At 43.1% G+C, this 16,618-nt stretch overlaps 1 protein-coding gene across 3 annotated transcripts in view; it reads left to right on the top strand.

Annotated features, from left to right (window-relative positions):
• The first annotated feature begins 6,552 nt into the window (after positions 1-6,552).
• ADAMTS5 (ADAM metallopeptidase with thrombospondin type 1 motif 5) overlaps positions 6,553-16,618 on the top strand; it is a 50,960-nt gene continuing 40,894 nt past the window's right edge. The window contains exons 1-2 of one of the 3 annotated variants that reach the window (XM_002830585.5): positions 6,553-7,008; positions 7,319-9,162. In XM_002830585.5, coding sequence (XP_002830631.1) covers positions 8,059-9,162 — 1,104 coding nt within the window. In that variant the 5' untranslated portion in view covers positions 6,553-7,008; positions 7,319-8,058. Of the gene's footprint in view, positions 7,009-7,230; positions 9,163-16,618 lie in introns of those variants that run through there. The other 2 variants (XM_009233854.4, XM_063720867.1) reach the window with 2 other exon arrangements.

Below are 16,618 nucleotides of genomic sequence, written 5' to 3'. Positions count from 1 at the left end.
AATGGCAATCAACAGAGACTGGCTAGATGTTTCCCCCTCTTTCTTCTTCTTGGCTCACTACTGGTTTGTAGTTTTCAGCTTCCCACTACCATCTTTACATCTGGGTGGGGCCATAGGGCTATTGCTGCCATATGGACTATATTTCTGCCAATGGACCAGAAGTATGCTACTTCTAGGAAGAGGCAAGCAAGGGACAGTGTGCCTTCTCTACTATCTCCCTCTCTCTCTCTTTCTTCTCTTTCTGCATAGCCTTGGAGGCAGTTGAGGGGAAGGACTACAGGATGGAGCAAGCTAGAGCTCCTACTGCATGGATCACTACTGTGCTGGCCATCAACCCACAGGGGACAGTGACAGGAGCAAAGAATACACTTTATGTGAAACCACTGAGAATTTAAAGGTATTTGTTACAGTAGTTCAACTTTCCTTCTTAATACATGATCCTTAGATTGTCTGATCCCAGAGAAAAAGTGCTTTCAGCTAATGGTTTGAGCAAATGTCCAGTGGGCAGAGTTCTTCCCAGAACCATCAGCTCTGGCCAGATGTACGCGGCACTCTGACTTGTCAGGCTTGGTATCCAGTATCCAGATCTGAAGAAAAGCAGTCAGCTTTATTCAAACATGTGGATTGACTTTCCTTGGAAAGGTGTGTTTTTATTACCAGAGACAAGGATGGTAAAGAAGAGCAACAGGAAAATATCAGTAACCACCCACATACATAATTTTTAAAATACTTAACATATGTGTTTTGCATATTTTACATGTGTCCATGTATGCCTCCAATTTGCTAGTTACCGAACTAGAAACTGGAGATACCATGGTGAGGAAGACAAGCATGGTCCCTGGTTTCATAGAACATACATTCTATGGCGAAGGCAGAAAGAAAAAGAGGAAGAAAAGAAAAGAATGTGGAAAGAAGAAAGAGACGTTAGCCAAAAATAATTCTGAGACATTATTATCCTTAGCATGCAAAAAGTTTACTTATGTAGGAGGGACCCAACCATTAGACTCCTGCCAACAATCAAAAGCAAAAATGAAATTTATATTAGAAAAGAGGGGAAAAAAATCTCATAATCTCAAGACATTGTTTTGTATTTTTTGGAAGGTAAACTGGTTGGCTGGAAGCTAGCAGAGACTCTAATCAGGTTACTTTGCTCTTTAATGCTGCTCTGAAAACCAGCAATTTGTTAAAGTTATTTATGGATTCTCTGGAACTTCTCTGGAATTTAGCTATACAACATATGTAAGAGGCTTTCTGTGTGTCATACTGGCCAGTTTCCCTATGTTAATACCTCTACCTTTCTTAGATTCAATCTGCACCATTTTCCTCATTTGAATTTTCTAAAAGAAAGGAAGACACCTACTAAGCTAACAGATGAATGAAATAATTGCCTATTTGATTAAGGCTTATCAGAAATAAGTGTGAGTTTGAGGTGCAAAAAAACAAGCTAGAGATTATATAGTTAATTATAAATATAAATTTAGTAATTTATAGCCAGCTATCGATAATGAACTCTGTAATATCAAAAATCAGAATAACTTTCTCAGTTGCAATTCAAAAGTCACCTGAAACATTTGGAACCAAAATGACATGGGCCATGGAGGGTCTGATAAACTTTCTGGGCAGATCTGGTGGGGATTTATCTGAGAAGATGATTTTGAACAAGGGCTTGAGTCTCACAAATGAGGGCACCACAACTGAATCCTTTCCTCTTCACCCCCATTCTGAAAAGATTCTGATGCTCTGCCTCCTTGAAGGATGGGGGAGTCTTGTTTTATCACTAACATAAACTGGAAAGGGTATAGATGGATTGGAAGAGGGTCCTGAAATGAGAAAAAGGGAGGAGCAAAAGTGGTAGTCTGGCTCTTGGAAACAACCACACTAGAAGCTATGGGCAAGAGTTAGTTCCCTGAATTGTAAACCAGTCAAAGCCCACTTCCTCTTTTCCTGCTGCCTCAAGCTCACATGCTCATATTTTCAAAGGTCAGAGGTGGCAATCTTTTTGGGACCCTGGGGCGTAGTGGTGAAGGAGAAGTTTCCAACAGGTCCAGGTTGGGCCAGCTGGAAGGAGAAAATGGGGAGAGTTGATGGCGAGTTCCTGGAAGAGGGTTCCTTCCTGGGACTTAGAATCAAATCTTCATTCAGCCAGTAAGTGACAGTGCACTGTCACTTCCTGTTTCCAACTTGATTTAAAAGAGTAAAAAGCAGAGATGTAGGAAGAGCAACACCTCCTAAGTCAAATAAAGTTAGAAAAAACTGTAATCTATTTACACTTGAACCCAGGTCTAGGAGTGTAACACAGATAACTGCTCTTCCACTTGTTAGTCCCTGACTAGGAAAGGTGTGTATGAGAGGGGTATGTAATAGTGTATGGAGAGTCTGAAAAAAGACACTGTATATTTTCTTCCACTGACCACATAAGCAACTTGCAATGACCCCAGCATCGTGGGTAGGAGATAATTACATTGATCAAGAAGCTACAGTTCCCATTTCCCTACTTGCCGGGGGTGAGACTGTAACCAACTGATATTTATCAGCTTTGTGTGAACTTACTTCCAGTTCTTACCTTATTTACCAAAAGAATGTATTTAACGTGGAGAGACCAAATAGTTTTGAGGAAGACTATAATATTCTAGAGCTTGAGAAAGGTGATGTTAAGATACAACCTTAACTGTAAAAATATATATATATAATTATAGAACCGAGAAACAACTCCTACTACAATTACAGCTACTACTCATTAAGTAATTTGAAAACTTTGCTTGAAATTTGCCATTATGAAGGAAAGGAAAGAAAACCTCAAATGTTTCAAATTACTTTCTGCTGGAAATTCCTGATTTTCCATGTGTTTCTAGTAAGGTTTGATTTTTGATGATTTTTGGAAAATAAAGAAAAAATAGAACTCAAGTAACTCATAAAAGCAAGTAATATGTGCATAATTGTGTGAGAAAAGCTAAAACAACATTTCACAGCTGGTCAGCATAAAAAACGACTTGTCGGTTTTACTTTACAGATAACACCTGTATGTCTTAAATAATACATATGTACATTATTCATTTGAAGACTTCTATATAGTATAAAATTACTGTGTATAAAAAATGAAAATCTGGCTTTTCTAGAAATATATTTTCTATAATATTAAGTAAAACAGATTCTAAAGCATATGTTATCCATCACAATAGATAGATTGTTTTGTAATATGTCCTAATCAGATAGCAGAGAAGATGCTTTCGAGTTTTATCAGGCATTCAGTAAGGTTTCCTGAGGGGGGAAATAAAAGAATCTCTACAATACAGGTCTCTAGAAAGTTTTCTTCATGAAGGCAGAGGATGGTTGCTTTAATCCCCTCTTCTATTATCTGAGCTCTAATTAGGATTTCTATCAAGCCATCAGTGCAGCCTAGATGGAAACATGAGTTCAAGTGAGTATGTGTGTGGCACATGCATGCTGACATGTATTGTGTGTACTAATGCATATGAGATTGGGTACGCATGCATTAGTGCATCAGGGTCCATGTTCTGCCATTGTAAATATCAGAGGGGATGGACAGGGGGAAAAAGAGCTGGGGAAGGAGGGAAGAAGGACTATTTAAGTGTAGTTTCACCCTCTAAAAATGAAGAGTTCGTATCAAAGCTAGAATCACTCCCACAGTGTAATCTTTGGTTTTGAAGCAAAGCCCTCTAAAAATGAGAATTTGCAAAGCGAGTGTCACAAAAGGAAAAAGCTCACCCAGTGTCTTTAAGGCATTCGTTAATGGTCCCATGCAGTAGTGGAGCTTAGTAGTGGAGATCTTACCCACAGAATCCACACACCCTGCTACCACCAAGGGTGCCGATACTAAAAGGGTTTCCAATTCAGCAGGCCTAGGGTAGGGATCTTGATGTGGGAAAGAAAAACGCAGAGTTGAAAGACTGTAATTCTTCTACATGGGAGGTAGGGAGCAGGTGTTTGGCTGGAAGGGAATATTTTCCTGTCAGATATTTCCTCACTCTTACCATTAAAATCATAGTTTGGGGTGTGGGATAGGAAATGACACTTTAGCAAATGGAAATTTGAGAAAATACTACTTAAAAGAGTATACAAATTATGGAGTGGAGCTATATTGGAAATACAGGGCTCAGAGCACCTGCAGGAGTAATTCTCTTGCTTTCTCCCCCTCTATATTTGTATTTTCCAGTTTGTATTCTGTGCATCTACTATACAAATGGCTCCAAATCTAAACTGTCAGTTTCCTCCAAATATTACTCATGACTTGTTCATCTTCTCATGCCTCCAGAGAGCCTCATAAAGCACTTTGCAGTAGGACCTTGATAGATATTTGTTAAACTGGATACATTGTAAGAAGTGTTGTAGAATGAGCCCAAATTAGGAGCTGGGAGATTTAGGTTTCAGGACATTCGGCCACTAGTGGACTTTTTTATCCACAGGCAAGCCATTTTGGCCTCTAGGTCTCAGCTTTTCACTGTTAGATGGAGAAAGTTGCCCTACCTGATCTCCAAGATAAATTATAACATTCTGGAGTAATAAGTCCTTCTTCCTTTTGGGAAATGTAAAATCATCTATCAATGGTATTTGTGATCATATACTCTATAAATTCAGTGGAAATTTCTCATTAAATGTGCACAAATAAAACTGTTACTTTGAATAAGTAGCAGTTATTCTGCTTAAACATGATTGCTAATACATTTTTTCTTTCTACTATAAAAATAAAAAGTTCAGCTACTTTTATCCAGTGCAAATTACTTCCTTAGAGTGACAGATAGTAATTTTTTCCACAACATAGCAGCTCATCCTAATCCACTAGTGTAATGTTTTAAAAATACTACCAAATGAAGTTTCTAAAGTGTCCAAGTTACTTTCTAAAAAAAAAAAAAATATCCAAGTAGAAATTTTCTGAGATGTAAGAGTTTATTCATTGTATTCATAAGATTTAGTATTTATTTCCTTGTGAATATATAGCTCTAGTAAATATTCTGTGCTTGATATTCATGTTTGGAACTTTATCTGTGTCTATCCTGTTCTCCCCATGTATTTTTAAATATTTGAATAAACTAAGTACAAATATCACTATATAATTAAACTTAAAGGCATAATATTCAGATTCAGGATTCAGCGCAGGGTTTGGGAAAGAGGAGAAAAGCTTCATTGAGAAGAAAATTCAAGCTGTCACTGTATCTCATGCCTGCAATCACAGGTAATCAGGAGGCTGAGGTGGGAGAATCCCTGGGGGTTATGAGTTCAAGACCATCAAAGAAAAGAGAATCTGTTGGAATTTCCTGAAATCCTAAATAACAAATCTATCTGTGAACGAAAATAATTGTAATTAACAAATTTTAACCACTGTCACCTAAAATGCCTATTAAAATGATTCTTTGACATGAACAATGACAAAATTGTTAAATGTATTGAATCAAGGTTGTATTAGAAATGGTGTTTAGTGCCAAATATTGGACTCTTTTTCACTGTAACTGGTTAAAAAGATAAAGTTTGCTATTTGTAGGTGCAAAGCAAGGACCACAAGGCTCAAAGGCCTTGGTGGGGTAGAGAAAATGGCTGGAACCTCCTATTCTGACCCATCCAGCTGTTAGCATTGGCCTGGGGCCACTGGCCACTGAGAGGCTGAGGCATTGTGGAATTATAAAGCAATGGCTTTCAGCAATAGTAACTTCCTCCCTGGTCCTGATGTATTTCAGAATCCATCAGGGGCTGTTGGGTGTCCCTAAGGCCCCAGTGATTTCTTAATTTATAAGTTAAAACAAGATGTTACATCGGCCCCTCACAAGACTCCAGAGGGTGTTCCAGGCGCACAGCAATGGGTATTGTTGCCGGGCAATTCTGAAATTCCTTCCAGAGGATTACTGCCACTCTAAGAACTTCCATCAAGCCCTGGACCCTCATGGTTCCCTCCCAGAGAAAGTGATCAGCTTGGGGCCCCATTAAGGCACCCGCCCTGCTATCCCCAGCATAGCCAAAATTAAACGTAGAAAAAGATGGAAATGTACAAATTACACCACATTCATTTTTCACTGGTGCATTAGTTAATTAGCCTGAAGAATAATTTGGGGATGGAGGGAGCTCTTACTCCTACAGTAGAAGGTAGACCTTCTAACCATAAGTCGTCGGGTTTTCCTTCTCCCTTCTTAGAATGATAATTAGAGGAAACAAAGAGGTCAGAGGAAACAAAGAGGTCAGAGGAAACGAGTAGCAGTGATAATGTCACCCGCGTACTAATAAGCACCAATCTTCCTTCCGCCAAAAGTATTCTTTTTCTTCTGAAAGGAATTTCTGAGAATGAAGGTAGGTCAAGGCCTATGGCGATAAGTGGTTGCTTTAGAAGAGACAATAACAGATATAGGAATTTATTATTAAATTATCATTTAAGCAAAAAATAAAAGTGTGAGCGCAAAATTTTAAAATCTTTCGGGGAAAAAAAAATGAGCGGAATTCCCTTTAAGAGTTAACTCTTTCCCGCCCTGCCTTTTTAGAGCAAAGGAAGTTCCAGTGGGCTGGGATTAAGGGACAGATTGTGGACCCTGACGAAAGACGTGCTGGAGAAAGCCGGGAGCCCGCGGTTCGCACACAAAGCTGCGGAGTTCTCAAGCAGCGGGCGTTCTCGCCCCGGGGTACCGCAGCGCGCCAGGAAGCGCCCTGGGCTCTCTGGCTGCCCAGCCGCTCTGCTGGTGGCCGGGAGAAGTTAGTCACCCGGAGCCCGAATACGGCGAGCGTCAAAGCATGAAGACGCTGGACAATGGGGAGGGAGGAAACCGGGTGCCGGGCGGAGGGGAGGAAGCGAAGGGAACGCGGTGGTTAGGGGACGCACGGGAAGCTGAAAAGCTCTGGCTGGTGGATGGAGTTGCACGGTCTGCGAGGCCAGAGCGCACGGGTGTGCAAAGGGGAAAAACTTGCGGCAGGAACTTCCCACCGAGGGCGAGAAAAGCAGGCAAGAAGGAGGCAGGGAGAGACTTGAAACGTCTCAATAACTTTAACCAAAACACCCGTTCAGGAGATGAGGTAAGCCAAGGTTAGCCAACCTCAATTGGTTGTGAAATATCAGACAGACCCGGAGCCGCTGTGGCTTTAAAAGTGGCCAAGGAAATCTGTTTTTCTTGCCCCATTACTTTTTTTTTTCCCCCTCGTCCCTCCTTCCACCTCGCCGGGTCCCAGTCCCTTCCTCCTACTTCGTCTCCCTTTCCTCGATCACCCTCCTCTTTTGCCCTCCCCCATCTGATTAGGCGCAGACTGGGAAGGGTGGGAGTGGTGGGGGAAGCTCTCCCTTTAAGAGGCAGCGTGCAGTGACGAATTGTTGAAATTGCCATTGCAGGATGGCATGCCGCTATAAATTCATTGTTCCACCTCCTCGCATCTTCACAGCGCTCGCGCTGCTCTCGGCGCTCGCAGCGGCCGACTGGGGATGACGGCGGGCAGGAGGACACCGCAGCCGAAGGGACACAGACACGCCGCTTCACCAGCTCGCCTCAGGCTGCCCCCTGCATTTTTGTTTTAATTTTTATGGCTTTTTCCCCTCTCTTTCTTCCCTTCCTCCTGGTCCCAGCAGAGCCAAGGAAACCCACAAAATAAGAAAGGAAGTGGGCCCCGGAGCTTGGAACCTCCGCAGCGGCTTGTCCAGCGCAGCGCGGGGGCGGAAGGCTGCGCGCACCAGTTGCCAGCCGGGTGCGCGGTACCTTTCCTTACTTTTCTTCAAACAGAGATCGTGCCTGCATTTGGTGGTTTTTTGGTTTTTGTTTTTTTCCTTTTCCCGTATTTGCTGAATCTCCACTATCCGACTTTTTAAAAAAAATCTTTTCTTTCCCCCCCCGCCCCCCACCTCTTTCTGGAGCACGAATCCAAACATTTTCCCAAGCAACAAAGAAAAGTTCGCACGCTGGCACCGCGGCCCGGACAGGCTGGCGCTGCTGCCGGGGCCCCCCTCCCTCCGACACTTGACTCAATCCTGCAAGCAAGTGTGTGTGTGTCCCCATCGCCCGCCCCGTTAACTTCATAGCAAATAACAAATACCCATAAAGTCCCAGTCGCGCAGCCCCTCCCCGCGGGCAGCGCACTATGCTGCTCGGGTGGGCGTCCCTGCTGCTGTGCGCGTTCCGCCTGCCCCTGGCCGCGGTCGGCCCCGCCGCGGCACCTGCCCAGGATAAAGCCGGGCAGCCTCCGACTGCTGCAGCAGCCGCCCAGCCCCGCCGGCGGCAGGGGGAGGAGGTGCAGGAGCGAGCCGAGCCTCCCGGCCACCCGCACCCCCTGGCGCAGCGGCGCAGGAGCAAGGGGCTCGTGCAGAACATCGACCAACTCTACTCCGGCGGCGGCAAGGTGGGCTACCTCGTCTACGCGGGCGGCCGGAGGTTCCTCTTGGACCTGGAGCGAGATGGTTCGGTGGGCATTGCTGGCTTCGTGCCCGCAGGAGGCGGGACGAGTGCGCCCTGGCGCCACCGGAGCCACTGCTTCTATCGGGGCACGGTGGACGGTAGTCCTCGCTCTCTGGCTGTCTTTGACCTCTGTGGGGGTCTCGACGGCTTCTTCGCGGTCAAGCACGCGCGCTACACCCTAAAGCCGCTGCTGCGCGGACCCTGGGCGGAGGAGGAAACGGGGCGCGTGTACGGGGATGGGTCCACACGGATCCTGCACGTCTACACCCGCGAGGGCTTCAGCTTCGAGGCCCTGCCGCCGCGCGCCAGCTGCGAAACCCCCGCGTCCACACCGGAGCCCCACGAGCATCCTCCGGCGCACAGCAACCCGAGCGGACGCGCAGCACTGGCCTCGCAGCTCTTGGACCAGTCCGCTCTCTCGCCCGCTGGGGGCTCAGGACCGCAGACGTGGTGGCGGCGGCGGCGCCGCTCCATCTCCCGGGCCCGCCAGGTGGAGCTGCTTCTGGTGGCTGACGCGTCCATGGCGCGGTTGTATGGCCGGGGCCTGCAGCATTACCTGCTGACCCTGGCCTCCATCGCCAATAGGCTGTACAGCCATGCTAGCATCGAGAACCACATCCGCCTGGCCGTGGTGAAGGTGGTGGTGCTAGGCGACAAGGACAAGAGCCTGGAGGTGAGCAAGAATGCTGCCACCACACTCAAGAACTTTTGCAAGTGGCAGCACCAACACAACCAGCTGGGAGATGACCATGAGGAGCACTACGACGCAGCTATCCTGTTTACTCGGGAGGTAGGTCCACCCGGGATGCGGGGGTCCCAGCGCTGGGATCAGGAGGTAGGTGGAAGGGAATCTTGCTGGTGGCTTTGCTTCTCCCTCAAACCTCCTGCAGCTGTGGATGTGTTTAACTGCTTCTTGCAGGAAATCCAACCAGCCTTCAACTCTGCTCCTGTATTCACGTTAGCCCCGCAGAAATTTTTCCTTAAATGCCAAGACTTGCTTAGGTAATGATGAAGACTCAGAATAGAAGAATAGAAGAATGCATGTCATCTAGTCTAAGGTGTTGTGGCATAGGAACTTAAACATAAGAAGGCACTAGGATGCTTGGGGAAATGATACAGTTAAATGGGGAAAAGAAAGGAAAACAAAGTTGCCTTTGGGATCATGGGTCTTCTTCTTTCCAGTGAAAATAAAATACAACCTTGTCCAACCTAATGGAAAGGGCTGCATGGTTCATTCACGGTAGTCACTGTTATCCGATGACCTTCTTTTGTAAGTGTCCACACCTTTTTACTAGAACCCCTTCTGTTACACAGAGGATGAGAAAACTTTCTCAAGGACTCTTTTTCCAGGTTGGATTCCTAATGGAGTTCTTACATGTCCACCTTGGAATCTCAGTTCCTGGGAAGGAAGGAATGTGGGCGGGCCAGCAGGGTATAGAGACCCAATCAGATGAGAGGACAAACTTGTGAGGTTCCTTAACAACTCCTTTGCTTAGTCGACCAGTGCGTCGCAAGCAATGCCCAGGCCAACTCCGCCGCCTAGGGAGGGTCACATCCCGCTTCCGTGTTTGGGTTTTGGATGAATATGTTTCCGAAGCCCCAGTGCAGAAGATCTGGGCGAAGAGTCAAGACAGAAGGAAGAAATGTTTTCCCAGCATTTCCCCCTTTTAAGAAAGATGGTTATGGGGAAGGAAAGAAATGGATCTTTAAGGCTCAGAGGCTCTGGGAGGAACGCAGTATCTATTTACACAGTATTTGACCACCACGTTAGTGTGACATTTACACAAAAAGTCTGGGTTGGTTTGCGGCCTGGCTTGAGCATAGTTCTAAGCCTCAGTTGTCACAACTCGACTCGGATTGGCAGTTTTAAGTTGTGTCTCTTAAATGCCTGGTAAGAATTGACTTCTAAAGCTCATTCTTTAAGTATTTGAGACCCATCCAGAATAGATTAAGGATTACAAACTTTGAAGTATTATGTAAAATCATGGTATGAAATGAAGCAAACAGAACAAGGATAGGAAACTAAATGATGGATTGCAGGAGACTGTAGAATCACACAGCTTCGCTACCTAATTCTTCTATTTTTACTAAGGCACCCCTGGTATGAAGGAAAAATGTTGATAAATTTGGAGTAGAGAAACACTTGGGGTTCATAGGGTGGACATTAATGTAAACCACATGTAAACAAAGATGCTGGAGGGCGGCAGTTTAGGGAGAGCCAGGCAGCGAGCAGTGCTGTGCACAATGGAAAACATTTTTTTCCTCATTAAGTGATTTTCTGGAAGCCATCCTTTAATTCCTCTGCACAACATTAGTCTTTGAAGTGGTAGAACATTCATTTGTAGCCTTCTCTGCAAAATGAAGTTCTGTAAAACTACCCATTTCTTGTTAGGTTTCCAAGCTCCTTTTTTTTTTTTTTTTTTTTTTTTTTTTGGTAAGCAACTTTCCGTGTCTGGGGTTCCTTGCTCTGCTACATCACAAGAGGATGCCAAGAAGGAGGGAGGCTTTGGAGAGTTTATGGAAGGAGGTTCTCTAAAGGAAGAGGAAGAAATACTTTTGTAAGCATACTGCGCCAAGGAGCAGGTCATTTTAGTAGTTCTCTTTCATTTTTAAACACAAATCCACATTTCATAATTTTAAAATAAATAAAAATTAATAGAAGGTCTGTTACTTCCTACCTCCTGCCCCATAACATTCCTAATTGTTTCCCAGAAAACAGGAAACTACTCAGTGATTCTCGATGATTTGTCGATTACTTTTTCTGAATTTGTTTTTTGTTTGGATAGTTAACTGTCCCTATTTTTCCAAAGTCTGAAACTTAACAGCATATTTTAAATAGATAAAAAGCAAGGGACAAATAAATTAATGGTCCATCTTAATTTTTGTCAGTATTATAAGGACATGCATTTTTCAAACTAGTCTACACATGGAAAATATTTCACATGGGCCCTCTCTGGTCTCCTTGCCAAGCAGAAGCATACTTTTAGGAAAGCAAATTTCATTTGTGGTTGACCCTGTAGTATACACATCTAACTTCACAAGAAGCAAATATTTGAAATGCATGTGTATTTTCAATAGATGCGCCCAATTTAAAAGAGTGTTACTAATTAGGGCGTTGAAAAAAATATTTCAAGGCATTTATGCAGCATTCATTTGAGAGTATTTCACAATGCAAAGTTAATCTCTGCCTAATACTTCAGAGCATGAAAAAAAAGAAGGCCAGAGGAGAGATGATCTGAGGTCATCCATCTCATGAAAATCAGATTATCTTAAGGCCCGAAGAAAAACTTTCAGAGCTATTTCCTTTTCAATGGGAAATACCCAGAGTTGGCACCAAGATTCTACTTTTACAACTCTGTTTTGAATGTAAGAAGTGCGTTGCTTAGCAGCCAGACGCCAAGCCATGAAATCCATGTTTTGATGGGCTCTGAGTCCTGTTCAAATTTAAGTCCAGATGTCTTCTCTTAAATTGCTTGTTTTTTAGGCGTGAAGCGAATGTATGAGGATATGTTTTCTACCTCTGTTTACTAGCTGAGGCCACCTTGAAAGTTACATCTGGAAGTCAGCAGAATAGAGCTAGTAACTCATTTATCAAACGAACACACTTCACTGTCAGGACTGTACCCAGCACTCCAGTACTATTCTAATTACAGAGAGTTAGCACCAGTCAATTTCCTGGCATAGAAGCTGTTTTCATTCTGAAATGGCACTAATGCTGGAATTCACACCACTTCTGCCATCAAGCAGTAGAAATCCAATCTCCCCAGGATTTAACTTTGCTTTCCAGAATCCTTTCCTTGTTCTGGACGTCCTCTTTTATTTCAAGATAATTTCTTCAAAGACAAACTCTTACAGTCATTTTTTTTAAACCATTTGCTCTTTAGAAACAAAAGCCTACCTGCTTGATAACAAAATAGGAAATTGTTTAACATCCCTCCATCCCTTCATGAAAGCAGCAAAAACCTTACTCTTTCATAGATTGAAACATTGAATTAAAATCGAACCAAATAAGAGATTGCACAATATAAAAAGCTAATTCCCTTTCACTAACTATCAATATGCCAGTTGATAGATCACTGTCTCAGCTAAAATTCTCTACATTCTGCCTTACATTGCTGGGGCTGGGTCTCCCCACACGGCATTTCTTCTTTACCACGTGGCTCCTGGTTTGGTTCTGACAACAGGGGGCAGTAGAGGAAGACCAGAAGTTTGGAAGAGGGCGAGGGATGTGCTTTTTCTTATTGGCTTGCTGCCTGGACTAATTCAGTCACAAATTTGAGTTGAAATCTCATTTAAAGTCAAAAGTGAACCCTTGTCAAGGAATCAGAGCCTATAGGTCAATCCTAATCAATAAAAGGATAAATAACTCAGAAATGGGGAAACTGGTAGCAGACTAAGCAGCTCTAATTAACATTTTTACAATAAACTGTGAGGGATATTATGAAAAATCTAAAATCTGTGCAGTATCTGCCTACATGCACCTCCTATGTGTGAGACTCATGTAGGCAGTTTAAGGTAGCGAGATAGAAATACCTGCTCCCTGCCCATTAGGCGTATCCCCAGCAGAGTGGAAACAGATACATGTGGAAATCGCACTAATGTTAGGAAAACTCTGATAAATCCCATACTGAGATATAAACAAAGTCTGTGAAAGGAAAAGGAAGGTAGCAGTTAATTCTGCCTGTGGACCTTTCTATAGGTCTCATTGCAAATATAGAATTGAATTGGTCCTCAAAGGATGGATAGATTGGATTTAGATTCAGCCAGCTGTTATTGAGCATTTCTTATGTACTATCCATGGCCACAAACTATTTTACAAGTAATCATTTCAACAATCTGTAACCATTGTATAATTATCTTGACAGAATTCATGCGAAGAGAAACAAAGATAAACTTCTTAGAGTAACAGCTAACAAATGGCAGACAGAGAAGACAGTCCTGTCTAGTGCTCTCTAAACTAAAAGCATTATCACTAATTTATTCAAACCTTTAATATGCTCCTCATAGGCAGAGAGGGATTCAGAGATTTAAAAAGTAGCCCCTTTCTTAAGAATCTGTTCCTGGAAACAGATAGGGAAATGGTCATTGCTGCACAGCATGATGACTCTTACAGTAGATGTATTTGTAAGGTATTATGGAAGTGCATTAGAAGATTGCTCACTCCATCTGAGTTCAATTTTGAAGAAAGAGTGGGAGTTAGCCAGATACATAAGGAGGAGATAAGCATTGCAGACATCAACAAACCATCATGTTCAATGGGAAATGGTAATAGATTAGTTTGGAGAAGATAATAACAACCCAACTATGGAAAAACAAAACTATACACTATGTCTACTAGTCTCCTCAGGCCACCGTAACAGACTATTGTACAATGGGTGGCTTTAACCACCGAAGTATGTCTTCTCACAGTTCTGGAGGCCGGAAAGTCCAAGACCAAAGCTCCAGCCAGTTTGATTTCTAGTGAGGGCTCTCTTCCTGCCCTGTAAATGGCCACCTTCTCACTGTGTACTCACAAAGCCTTTCCACTGCCTGCAAGTAGAAACAGAGTGAACACTCTTGGGTATCACTTCTTCTAAGGACACTAACCCTATCTGATTAGAGTGCTGTCCTCATGTGCTATGAGGAGCATATTAAAGGTTTGAATAAATTAGTGATAATGCTTTTAGTTTAGAGAGCACTAGACAGGACTGTCTTCTCTGTCTGCCTCATTTAACCTCATTTACCTCCTTATAGGCCCTATCTCCAAATAGATGAGTTTGGAGAGGACACAATTCAGTCTACTCCACCATGCTGACAAGTTTTAATTGTAAATTAAGTGCAATGGCAATCATTGAAAAGAACATTAGTAGGAAGACAGCAGTGATCAGAGGTGTGTTCTGAAATGAACCTTCTGGTCTAAGTAGTGGACTGAATCCTGGGTGAGCAGGCTGTGTCAGAAATCTTCAAGAGGAGGCTCAAGGTGGTCTAAACTAAAGCAGTGGCATTAGGAATTGAGAGGCATAGATTGGATCAAGAAATGTTAGGAAGAGGTGGATGTGAGTAAAAATTCTTTGTAGCAGAAGGAATGTCTTGGGCTGAGCTTCAGAGGCCAAAATGTTCATGAGATATGTACAAAATAGTGGACAGAATGGAGCAGGAAGGTACAGTGGAGGCAGACAGAAAGACTGAGGCTGTATTGTGCCAGGTTTTGAATGCCAGGCTAAGGCTGATGTGAAGGACTGGAAGAATCTAATAAGATCTGTGCTCTAAGAAGGTGACTGACTGGAGCATATAGATAGGGAAGTTACAGGAGGAAAAGGGACCAGTTAGAAGTCTCAGGTTATAATTCAGGCAGGAAGTAATAATGGAAAAAAATGAGAAATAGAGGACAACTACAGTGACTTACAGTGGCTAATTAGATGTGACGGGTGAGAGAAGGAGGCGAGTTAATGATGTCACCAGGTTTCTTATCCAGTGCTTCCATTTTCTTGTTTTCTGGAATATCTTTCACAGTGTATTTTATATATTTAGTATACCTCTAAATTATCTAATTTTTCCAACACAGCATAGAGATAAAACCAGGATATTCTTTATTTGCTGCAAGAAAGAAATTTCCTTAACCAAGTGTAGATTATGAATACAAAAGATAAGATTAATGTCAAGAATAACGTATGTGATGACTTAACAAAACCATGGTGAAGTAAGTTCAGGATTCTGAGTGTTTAGATATAGGTTTGAATTTCAGCTTCAGTACAGACAAGCTTGGATTTGGAGCATTTAATGCCCTTGAGCTTTAATTTCTTTATAAATTGGAATGCTTTTAGTTAATATCAGGACATGTGTAGCTGGAACAAACCCTAGAGATGACCTGGACCAAACCCCTGATGTTAATGATGAAGGAACTCTGTCTCAAAGCATGTAAATGATTTACACGGTGCTTCTTACTAACAGCATTGAATTAAAAAGCAATCTACCTTCCATTCACTCTCTAACCAGCTTCCATTTCTGTTTACCAAAATGACTCCATCAAGCATCTACTCCCCCGCTCCCTGTCTCCAACTTGCTCCATCTCTTCTTCCCCTTCTTACCTCACATTTGTCAAAGAATGCTTCCTGACTTGGAACTCCGAGCCCAGACTCTCTTTCCAGCTTCCCTGCTAGCCCTCTGCTCAACAGATCCTGTGTTCCAGCCAAAACAAACTTCTTGTCATTCCCAAAAGACTCTGCCTTTTCCCATTCCATTATGTTTCCACTAGTCTTTCCTTGCCAGAGTATCCTTCCTCCCAGGCTATCAGACCCACTCAGTTCCGTGGAGACACCTTTATTGATTCCCTCAAGGAGAATTCATCAATGCCTCTTCTGTTCTCCCTCAACAATCTGTTCATAATGGAAGTCACAGTTTGCTTTGTTCTTGACATATCTGTTTTGCTCCTTAGAGCCTGATGTTCCTTAAAGCTCAGGATCAGATCTTATTTCATCTATTTACCACAGTGTCAGCACTTCCACAGTGTCTGGCAGATTGTAGGCACACAATAATTGTTTTAGGAATAAACACGTCTGGATCTCTGGGCCCCTAACCCATCTGGGCTCTGTGTGTTTGGTATCCCTTAGGTGTATCAAGAGACAAGGATAGAGATTGTATAAAACGGGTCATCGTAATGGTTGGCCTAACAGTTCCAATTAATGTAGTCTCTGCTGAAGTCTAAAATTAAAACCCCTATTATTGGGGATTGCTGGATAGGTAGCCAGAAAGGCAAAGGACTCCTCAAAAATCAGATCCACAGAACAAATATGCATGCGTTTGTGTGTGTGTGTGTATGTGTGGGTGGGTGTGTGCACGTGGGTGTGTGTAGGTAATACTTATGACTAAAACATGTACCACACCAGATTAATTCTTCTATCACTAATCTCTCTTCAATTAGAATTGTGTGGACAGATGGGTAGATATCTGAAACCCAGTTAAACTCTCTTTCATGCTCTTCCCTTGAGCTCCATGCTTGCCCTTACCAAGGGGTAAGATCTATAGAAACAGAAGTTGCTATTATTTAACTCCTATATAAGGTGTTCTTCCTTAATTTCAGCTGCTGTTGCTGCAGCTGTGATGGTATCTACCTGTATCAGCATTTGTGTTGCCTCTGGCTCCCTCCCTCAGCGTATTTGCACTGCATGTGAAAACAATCTCTCAGTCAAGACAAGAAATCCTATGATTCCTGTGATTTGTCCACCTTAGGACATTTGTGTCTGACTGGTTCATTTTTACCACCCAGT

This window comes from Pongo abelii, chromosome 22, assembly GCF_028885655.2.
Source record: "Pongo abelii isolate AG06213 chromosome 22, NHGRI_mPonAbe1-v2.0_pri, whole genome shotgun sequence".
Lineage (NCBI taxonomy): Eukaryota > Metazoa > Chordata > Mammalia > Primates > Hominidae > Pongo > Pongo abelii.
This window is presented reverse-complemented; position numbering and strand designations above follow the sequence as displayed.